The 10,410-nt window shown below is 42.6% G+C and overlaps 1 protein-coding gene across 1 annotated transcript in view; it reads left to right on the forward strand.

Moving 5' to 3' along the window:
• Nucleotides 1-345: 345 nt before the first annotated feature.
• LOC104500721 (protocadherin-15) overlaps nt 346-10,410 on the forward strand; it is a 111,605-nt gene continuing 101,540 nt past the window's right edge. Inside the window, exons 1-2 of the mRNA XM_010144416.1 lie at nt 346-351; nt 4,421-4,549. Of these exons, the coding sequence (XP_010142718.1) occupies nt 346-351; nt 4,421-4,549 (135 nt within the window). The remainder of the gene's footprint in view (nt 352-4,420; nt 4,550-10,410) is intronic.

The following is a 10,410-nucleotide window of genomic DNA, read 5'->3' on the forward strand; positions in this document are numbered from 1 at the left end:
GCGCCACGCAGCTCTTAGCGAGGCAGCAGGTCTCTGCCGAGCGGACACCATTGCTCACTGACCTGGGCAAGCAGCGCCGCAGCGCCCTTCCGACGTGCCCTTCTGCGCCACTCCCTGTTTGCCTGTTCTGGTCTCTGTGCTCCCTAGGGATTTCTTTTATAGTTCTGGGTGTGATCGCCATCCCCCTGGCAATGCGCACACCTCCTCCCCTCCTCCCTCGAGAGCTGCCGGCTCCTCACCCCCAAAGCTCCCCCTTCAAAGGAAAACCGCCGAATTTCCGTTAACTTACCCAGATCTGTCGGTCCATTCTCACGCTGTGCGTCTCCGGGCAGCTCCTCCCGGCGAATGAAGGTTAGAGTTGGTTGAAGGCTGTTTAGATCTCCTCACAAGGAGAAGCTGTTCCTTACGTCTGGTCTGAACTTCTCTTGTTGCTGTTTACACTCATTTTCTCTCGTGACCCTATCTAAGCGTCTAGTACAGTCTGCTGAGGGCTGATCAGAGGGGGTGGTCACTTCCTTTCATCTCCAGGCTGGTCCCCTGTCCATGCAGCCTGTGAGCTGCCAGCCTGTGTTGCTACCAGGGCATGCAGCTGCTCCTGCTCCACTCGCTGTTTGTGACACTCCCAGACCTTTCCCGTGGAGCTGCTCCTGGCTAAGCAGGCGGTGGCCCAGCTCCCTGTGAGGGGCTTGTCCTTCCCGTGGGTGGGACTGGGCATTTGTTCTTGCTGAGTTCCGTGGGGTTCCTGTTGGCCCATTTCTCAGCTGGCCGAGGCTCTTCGGAATGGCAGCCCTGCCCTCCAGCACACCAACTGTTACCTCCGGTTTGGTGTTGCCTGTAATTTGAGGAGAGTGGCTTCACTATTTCCTCCACATCACTGATACAGATGTTAAAAAAGATCTGAAAATTCATCTTGTATTAAGCAGAGCACAGCCTTCCCTGCGGACTCCAGTGTCTTTTCCTAAGATAAACCCGAGTCTTCCTTGGTAATTCAAATGAGCCCTTTCTAGACTTGCTCCAGTATAGCTCTGTTGCTAATAATCTCATAGTGATTTCGTTTCAAGAAGGCGTGAAGAGGAGAAAAGTTCCCTTTTCTGTTTGAGACATAAAAGTGTGGCTGCAGGGCATGTTGTTAATAGATGGTTTCAGCCGAGAGTTGCTTGGGTTTAGAAAAACACTCATTTAGGAGAAGTGCTCGTAAGAGTTCCTTGCAACGTGTTGCTATGTTTATCGAAGTGTGTGAGCACATGCACACACACACACACCCCCCCATTGGCATGCAGTTCTGTGCAAAAGTTAGACCCGTAAGTAATTCACAACAGTAATTTTACTTCCAGCACTTGATTCAGAAGTTACCAGGTGCAAAGGCATGTTTCGGCGGCTGCTCTGAGATCCACGGTGGGTTGATTAAGTGTCATCAGAAGTAACCGTGTCACAGATCATCAGACACATCCTGCTAAAATTCTCTTGAATGGAAAAGGAATATTTTTTAAATGAGAATTACTCATTTTCTTAAGCTATGGGGTTTTTATGCCATGTTTCTCTCGGTTTATTAAATCTAAGAAGAGGTTTTATCGCTCTGTATTCTGTGGAATCGAGTTAGCTTGGGAAGACAGATTTACATTCAGTGCGCATTGCATGTCAGAGCAAATGTTCTGAAGTGTGCTTTGTGCTGACAGTGATGCATAAATTATAAAGTACGTTTTCTTTACATAAATTGAATGTGGGAATGGCAATTTCAGAAACAATTAGCAAATTACTGAGCATAAGCAAATATAAGAAGCCAGCCTGAAAGCATCTTTGTGTTTGTTTAAAAATGTTCCGTATTTATTTCTTTTGAAGTATTAAGTAGTTATCGTATGGTGCTTATTGTGGAACAGATCTGTTTTCTGCATTTGCATCAATACCAAAACCGTAGAAAAACTTCCACTGACAGACCAGTATTGCGTGTGGGTATTATTTACACCACGTATGGGTCCGGGCTCTGCTCTTTGCTGTGCGGTTGCCGGAGCAGATTGCCCAGGCTGCCTGCTAGCACCGGCAGCACCTCAGTGAACGTGCGGACACGGTGCCAATGCACCAACCACATTTACAGCCCTGAACAGAGACAGCCGACGCCAGCACGGTGCCTGGGCCGCTTGCCAGCTCTGAGGGTTTGGAAGCTGAAGGAGACTGCCCTGCTAAAGGATGTCTTCTGCGGAGAGGGAGTTACCACATAGAACTTGGTGACGCAGCGATGAAAGCATGACCAAATACTACTAAGGCAGCGAGTACGTTAGTTGTCCTGTGCAAGTGCTTTTGCTATGTGGCAGATGAAGGGAGCTTTGCCCCTTTTCATAAAAATTAGATTATATTCTGCATTTATTGTGACGAGTTGCTGCGGGGTGTAAAATGGCTTGAGGTCTGTCACATGGGAGCTACTGCACCAAAAGCTGTTTCAGAAGAGGCTTACAAAGATGCAGACTTTCTTGGGGTTTTATGCCCTGTAAATTCAGACTTTCTTGGGGTTGTTTTGGTTTCGGGTTTTGTGTTGTGTTTTTAAGGGAGGATCGTTACAGGTTTCTTTATGAAACTTGGGTGAAATGTGCTGCTTTCGAACAGGTTGGTTAGTCTTGTGCCTAATGCAAGGAACTCTTTCAGCGGTTACATCTGCGCTGTGTGATTGCTATGACTCTAATGTCGTATAGATTCCCCCCAATGCAGCTTGATGCACAGTAGGTCAGTATCAGGAGGCATCTAAATACAGCACAGGAAAGCTGATTTAATATCCTGTTTGATTTTACACCACCCTTACAGGACCGGTGGTGGCTGCAGCATAGACATCATTACAAGTGTTACTGTCACTGGGGGAACAGTACGAAACAGAGTCTGGACAACCAGCACTCGCAGTCTGCAGCAGTGAGGCATCAGTGTTAAACCTCATGCTTCTCCCTTGTCCAACAGGCTGTATTTACAGAACAAGATCATTTTATTTCCTTTTGACATGAACGGAATGACACGCTGAGGGAAGCATTCACAGCCTAACGACACCGTGTTCTAATACCGGGTTAGCCGGCGCGTCTGCTGCTCCACCACAGCATCAGCATCCGTTTACACCGCAACTGCTCGTGGCAGTGCTAATGCGTGGTGCTCCGGGGGAAGGTGCGGTAGCCTCCCTGCCCTGTCCGTGCTCTTGCAGTGACGGGCTTTCCTGGTGTGTAATTTCAGTCTCCTTTACCGTGGTTTTCTCTTTGGCGGATGAAGAGCACTGTTCATTCCTTCTCTTTGCAACCCGTGTCACAGGCCACAGAAACTGCATTCATCAGCCTCAACTCTTCTGTAGCTGTATTTACAGGGCATAAAACAAAGGAACGTTTTCGTTGCCCTTGCCACAATGTTTGAATTCATGAGGCTCAAACTGAAGCGCGAAACTGTTAAACTTGAGAAACAGGGAAGTTAAGAGATGCCAGTGCTTAGGGATATTCTGAAATAACCGCATCAAGCAGCTAGCGTTAGCTGATGTTTCTGTTTATTACGATATTAAACTGTAATAAACTTGAAGCGACAATCCTCAGTGGTACTTGTGCTGGATTTGAATTTATGGAATAAACTATCTCTGATAGCAAAGGTGTTAGCATTTGTTGAACGGGTTTAAAAAACAGTAATGTATTAAATATAATGATTTGGTGCTTTGTGTCTGAAACAGTATATAGGACCAATGAAGAAAGGATCTGACTCAGGCTGTGAAGATCTGCAGTTTTTCATTCTGCAATTTCTTTGATTTGCGTAGAAAAATTCCAGTAGGGAGCACAGACATATTTTGTTGAAATTTTCTGTGTCTTAAATATAGTTAATAATGTAGTTCCCACTAGGCACTTCTCCGTGGGTTAAAGTTGATGTGCTAATGCTTAAGCGCATGTCGGCATGATATGATGCAGAGATGTCTGAGCTAAGGACAGCTGAGCTCACCGTGGAGCTGTGGTAGCATGATGGTGCCAGCTAAGAGGCTGACTGATCATCTAAGCTAATTAATCATCACAGTAACATATTTTGATTACTAAATTCAGTAATTTCTTTCCAAATTTATAGTTGTGGCAAATTTTGCTCTTTCTAGCTTTTTTCCCCACTCAGAATGGAAGATCCTTAAATCCTTAAAATACCGTATCAGGAAAAAAGCTATCTGATGTCCTTCGTACGTCTCTAATGTATTATTCAGTCTCGAGCCTTTTTGTTTTATAAGAAAAGAAAGGTAAACACAAATTCTTCCTGATGAGTAATGCTTCCTGTTTCACAAAAACATGCAAAAAAAAATCAATGATCTGTTTGCCTGTGATTCTGTACTGGATGGGTTTAATCGTGCATCGCAGTGGGGCTGCTGATCAGCTGTCATCTCTGAAACTGTGAAATAAAGGTAATTTGTGCATTATGTTATCTTTCTCTGCAGACCTCAACTGCTACAGTTAATATAGTGGTGACAGATGTAAATGACAACGGGCCAGTTTTTGATATGTTTCTACCTAAAAACCTGTCTGTACCGGAAGAGGAAGCCAACGCTTTTGTTGGTCAAGTAAGGGTAAGTTATTAACTGTGAAGAGTTTTTTATTACCCAGACGGTCCAGACTATTAGGAAAGACACAAAATAATGGTACCTTAGACAAACTCACGTGGAAATGTCTTTGGTTTAAGGGAAAACCATGTATTACCAGGTGCATTTATGTTAACCAAGTCATCTTTGGGGCTTCAAATACAGAGTTGACTTTCTTCTTTATGCTTAAGAGCTGAAAAGAATTTTTCATTTAAAAGTAGCCCACTGAAAAACACACCCCTGTAAAAACTTGCTTTTAAGTGATTTGCAGTGTTACAACATTGTCACCACATTTTTATACGCTTACTGAGTTCTTTTAAAATATAATGTCATGCATATAGAAAATGTTAAGGCCATTAAGGGGAAAAACAGTTAAACTATTGACTGAAATAATTGATTACCTGCCATAAAAACAGATGGTGCTTGGGGTATTGTTAATTTGGGTGGTTTGAAGCAGTGTAAATGTTTATAACACAGATTGGTCTTCTGGACTACCAAATGCAGATTCGGTCACTTGAAGCATACATACATCATTCACTTGGTAAAGCCAGTTTTTCCTAATATCAGATGAAAGAAGGAAGTTTGTCTTGTTTTGGTTTTTTCTAACTAGGGGTTGAGTATGATGTTTCGTATTTCCTTCAGTGATGGGTTAACACCAAGGTCGGATGCACTGTGAGCTGTAGGTGAAAGATTAATGTGGAAGCACATTTCTCCAGGAGTTTAGTTGAAAAATCTGCCTTTCTTTCCAGTAGCTATCATATCAAGAGAAAAAAGGGGCTCCGTACCTGGTATGTTTATCAGTACCTTCAGAAAGAATAAGGTGTTTGGGGTAGCATGTAACCGTAATAACCATGTTTCTTTCCGAATTTGTATTATTCAGTAAGACATCCATAAGTGTTTCTTGACCGTCATCTTTCTTGTTAATTTTGTGCTGGTTTTGAGTGAACTTCACTTCAGTCAGTTGCTTTCTGGTATTTATATATTGGAAAAAAGATGCTTCTCTGGGATAGGTTTGGTTTTCCTCTCAGTTTTGTTACTTACACGTGGAGTTTGATTTCACTCAAGTTATACTGAAGGTTTTGTAGGCTTATTTTTGTATGGTTTCACGTGTGCTTATCCTAAAGTGGTTCTGCATATGTCTGTGCTCTGCTTGCTGTATAACCTGCTATCGTTATAGGTGGGTACTGCTCCGAAGCTGTCCAAGCTCAGGTGTGATTTTCAAGGGAAATAACATTTGACGGCATTGGAGAAGATTATGGTTTTCCTAAAGCTTAATTTTGTTATGTGAGGCTGAAATATCAGCCACGTCAAAGGCTGTTTTGAAGCCTTGGACATGCAGAAATAAGGATTCCTGCAATTAAATCAGTTTCCATAAATCACTAAGTTACTACTTGGGGTTTTTTGTCATTGTGTTTATCTCATATGGCCGTTTTTCATTTTGCATCCTAAAATGTATCGACATGATATTTCAAATCGGTACCAAATATCTTTAAAATCCATTTTGTGTTTTGCTGGGTGCCCTCTAGGTGCAATAAGCTTCTCAAACGCTCGATTTGGTCTATTTTCAGCTTAGGTGGAACTGTAAAATAAAACAAGCTATTGCAACAGAACCTCTGTCTTATAAATAAGAATAATTTATAAGATTTCTTGTATTGAAATGAAAATATTTAGTGAAGCCTTGTGGTAGCTTGTTCCTAGTTGTGGAATGACAGAAACTGGTTTTATTATTTATTGTCGTGTTTCTCATCACCAGCCCTAATTCCCAGTCTCTGGATGGAAAAAGCTTTCTCTTCGTAGCATGAATACCGGCTGTGGTTCAAACTGTTTTGTATTCACCAATGCAAACAGGATAGAAAGAGTGATTTGGTCACTGGAATTTTTTTTTAATGAGATTATTGAAATAATGGTGATGAACACTTAGGTGTAGCTATGTTGTTTGAGGATATTCTTCTTTAAAAACTGAAGTAGATTTTGTTGTGGTGTACTGCTTTGCAGTACATCAGAGCCACAGTAGACACGGGAGAGGTTTCTGCCTTGCTACCAAGAATTAAGCTGCTGACTGGCAAGCCTGCTTTTCAGAATGTCTTTTACTATGTTCATTTCAAAGAGACACCTGAAATCCACCAGAGTAAGCACTGATAGGGGTGATTAAAAACAATAAATCAACAGGGTTTTTGGTGGCCCTTTCCCTTTTGAATGTTGGCTTCCCGTTTTGTATGAGGAAAAATATTCCAAGAAACGCTTACCCTTAACACCCAAGATGATGGGGGCCCTGCTGGTCGCTGAAGCAGAGAACCTAGGGACAAAGGACGTGGAGAAGGTGCTCAACTACTTTGATGTCTCGGGTTTTTTTGCTGATAAGGTTTGGTTTTGGGATCAGCAGCAGCCGGAGTGCAGTGTCAGTCTGGGGAAGGAAAGACTACCCACAGTGGGAAATGAGAAGTTATGAGCTGTTTAAGGAAGTAAGACAAAAACAATGATCTGGATGCATGAAAGATTGACCAAACAACCTCCCAGAGGCCCCTCCTAGCTGAATTATTTTGTTTCTAATCTGCTTACTATTTGAATGTATTTTGTAGTGAAATCCAATCTTTCAATAGTGCAAGATCCACCAAAATCAATTATTATATGGTTTGAGTATTAGCAGCAGATAGATACTTTTTTAACGTACAGTTTAGTTTTCGATTGCCATTCGACACAATAGTAACGCTGGTTTGCCTAGGGGTGTATTTCGTGATGTCAATAAATAGAAAGGTAGAGCTGTAACAAATTTATCAGTACCTGTATAAAAATGTTAGACTAGATAGCATGTGAAAAACTATTGAAATGTTTTTCCAATGCTTGACTTCCTGTATGGACTTTCTCTTTCTTTCCTCTCTTGAGACTGTAAAATTTCTGACTCTTGTCTGCTTATCTATTCTAAACAAGTGATGAATCGCATTCACACTCTTCCTTTGTTTGCCCTCCCTTGATTCAGGTGAGGTCTTTGGGATATAGATAACTGAATGACTCCATGAATAACTCCTGCCACAGCCAAGAGATCTCCGTGCTCTGCCTTGTTTTGAGTGGGAAAGTTGGACTTAAAAAGGGATTCTTATAAGGGCTTAGGTAATGTTTGGGAATTTGTTTCCCAAGGAGAGGTAGAACAAGGGCAGTGAAAGATCTGTGACCGGCAGGGAGGCAGCATTCGTACTCTGAAGTGCTCTCGTTCTCGGCCGCTCTGATGGCTCTTTGTCTGCCAGCTGGAGTTCCTGAAGGCAGTGGTGTAAAAGTGCTGCCTGTGGGGATTTGAGGAGCATGCTGAAGATTAAAAGAACAAAACCTAGAAAGGATAAGGCTGGAAGTGTAGCAGATGTGCTCAGAATCCCTTTTATTTTACACAGTGTTGTCTAAATTGGGGCAGTTGGAGGTGTATTAGATTCCCTGCTGTTCTTTCCTGTCTGATCATGGGGATCACCCAGTGAGTCAGGATGAGAATTGCTCCATGAAGCTCTCTACAAAGGACCAACATGAAACAAAAAGCTTCAAATATGAAAATTGAGGCTCCTTATTGTCTATTGCAGTTTAAAACAGGTGAGATGCTGCTGAAGGTAGGGCATCGGAGTGATTTACATTGGACAGTGTACTGCTTATCAATACGAGGTGCACAGGAAGTAAAAAAAATGGAATGAAATTAAGGTAAGGATCAATATATCGACTGCATACTTTGCAGACAGGTTGGTATTCTTGTTCAGAGAAGACAGTCCTGAGTAGTTTGCTACAGACTTTAAAAATGCAGCCTCTGGTTAAATAAGAAGCTATTGATTGATGGGTCCCAGGAGAGGAAACAAATCGCTCACCTGACGTTTTTATTCATCTGCTTTTTATATTTACCCAGATTCCTTCACACGTTCCCCATTGTTCGTTTACGGTGAACATATTTTTTTGTCACTAATAAGTTCTGCTTGAGATCTCCAGCCTGAACATGTTGGTATCAGGGGGAGACAGTGACATGAAATGAGAAGGAGAATATGGATAAAGAATTACCTGGCAGTGGACAAACCAACTCCTACCTCAGACGTTCAAGTATCACTAGACCTTAGATCTTCCCTAAAGTGGAGGCAGTGTGAGCTCAAACAATGCTTGCAAACAGTGTGTAATACCTCCGTCACCTGGTTCTTTCTTTAAATAAGAAAATAAATGTTTCAACAATGTAAGTTGCTCTTTAGGATAGAGCTATTCTACCTTTTGGAAAGGTGAACTTGGAGGAGTTTGATTGTACTGTACACTAGAAATACTTTGCTTTTCTAGTGACATAATAAATGTCAATTCGTACCTCTGGTATGTATCCAATTACATCTCTCCATTACAGAACAAAGCAAGGCTAAACTGTAAGACAGGTGAGGCAGAGACAGCCTGTATGGCACCAGTCTACTGATCATAGACATTTTCTTTTCATGGTATAAAAGTGTTTTAAATGTGTTGTGTAAAGAAGCAAACTGTCACTTTTGAACGCTAATGAAATGTAATTATGATACGAATTTCCTAACAGTGCTTTCTGCCAGTAAATTATTCTAAGCTTCTCTTTTTCTTTTAGTTCATGAGGTGGTAAACCCTGCAAGTTCTACGATTTAAAGCCCAGTTTAAATTTCAGTCATTTTGAAGATGCATTTCAGTTGGGCTACTGACAACAACCCCCTGCAGCGTTACAGGCTGGGGGAGGAGTGGCTGGAAACTGCCCAGCAGAAAAGAAAAGGACCTGGGGGCGTTGGTCGACAGCCGGGTGCCCATGAGCCAGCAGTGTGCCCAGGCGGGCAAGAAGGCCAATGGCATCCTGGCTTGTCTCAGCAACAGTGTGGCCAGCAGGGGCAGGGAGGTGATTGTCCCCCTGTACTCGGTGGTGGTGAGGCTGCACCTTGAGTACTGTTTCCAGTTTTGGCCCCCTCACTTCAGGAAGGACAATGTGGTGCTGGAGTATGTCCAGAGAATGGCGACGCAACTGGTGAAGGGTCTAGAGCAGAAGTCTTACGTGGAGCGTCTGAGGGAACTGGGTTTGTTCAGTCTGGAGAAACGGAGGCCAAGGAGAGACTTTATCATTCTCTACAGCTACCTGAAAGGAGGTTGTAGCAAGGTGGGGCTCAGTCTCTTCTCCCAAGTAACAAGGGACAGGATGAGAGGAAACAGCCTCAAGTTGTGCCGGGGCGGTTTAGGCTGGATATTACAAAATATTTCTTTCCAGAGAGGGTTGCGCAGCATTGGAACAGGCTGCCCGGGGAGGTGGTGGAGTCCCCATCCCTGGAAGTGTTTAAAAGATACTTAGATGTGGTGCTGAATGACATGGTTTTAGTAACTTGGCAATGATGGGTTAACAGTTGGTTTCATTGGTCTTTAAAGGCATCTTCCAGCCGAAGTGATTCTGTAATTCTGTGATAAGAAATGCAGAAGTTAAAGCTTCTCTAAATAGTGTTCGCTATAATTTTTAATGTCGTTTTATCTTTCTTTCCCATATAGCCCCTCAGATTTGATAATTAGCTATTACCATAATTATTAAAGACCGCATCCCTACTTAGATGTTGAGAAAAAATGAAATGACAGCTGTTGCTAAATTAGATGTCATCACCCCATGTGCTTCTAGTTGGATTTTCACCTGTTTGTTAACAAGCAAATTGCTTCAGTCTCTTAAAACAAGATGGATGTTGCAATACCAAACCTGTGGCGTGAGAAGAAATAGATGCAGCCATAGATTTGTACCCTTTTTTTTTTTTTTTAACCATGTTAGAGCAGCAGTGGTAGGCAGGATTAGCTTCTTTCTGCTGATACTCTAAGGCTTAGAGTCGAGTAATTCCTGAAGGGTGTTTCACAGCATGCAG

The sequence above is a fragment of the Buceros rhinoceros genome, unplaced genomic scaffold (genome assembly GCF_000710305.1).
Source record: "Buceros rhinoceros silvestris isolate BGI_N320 unplaced genomic scaffold, ASM71030v1 scaffold2711, whole genome shotgun sequence".
Lineage (NCBI taxonomy): Eukaryota > Metazoa > Chordata > Aves > Bucerotiformes > Bucerotidae > Buceros > Buceros rhinoceros.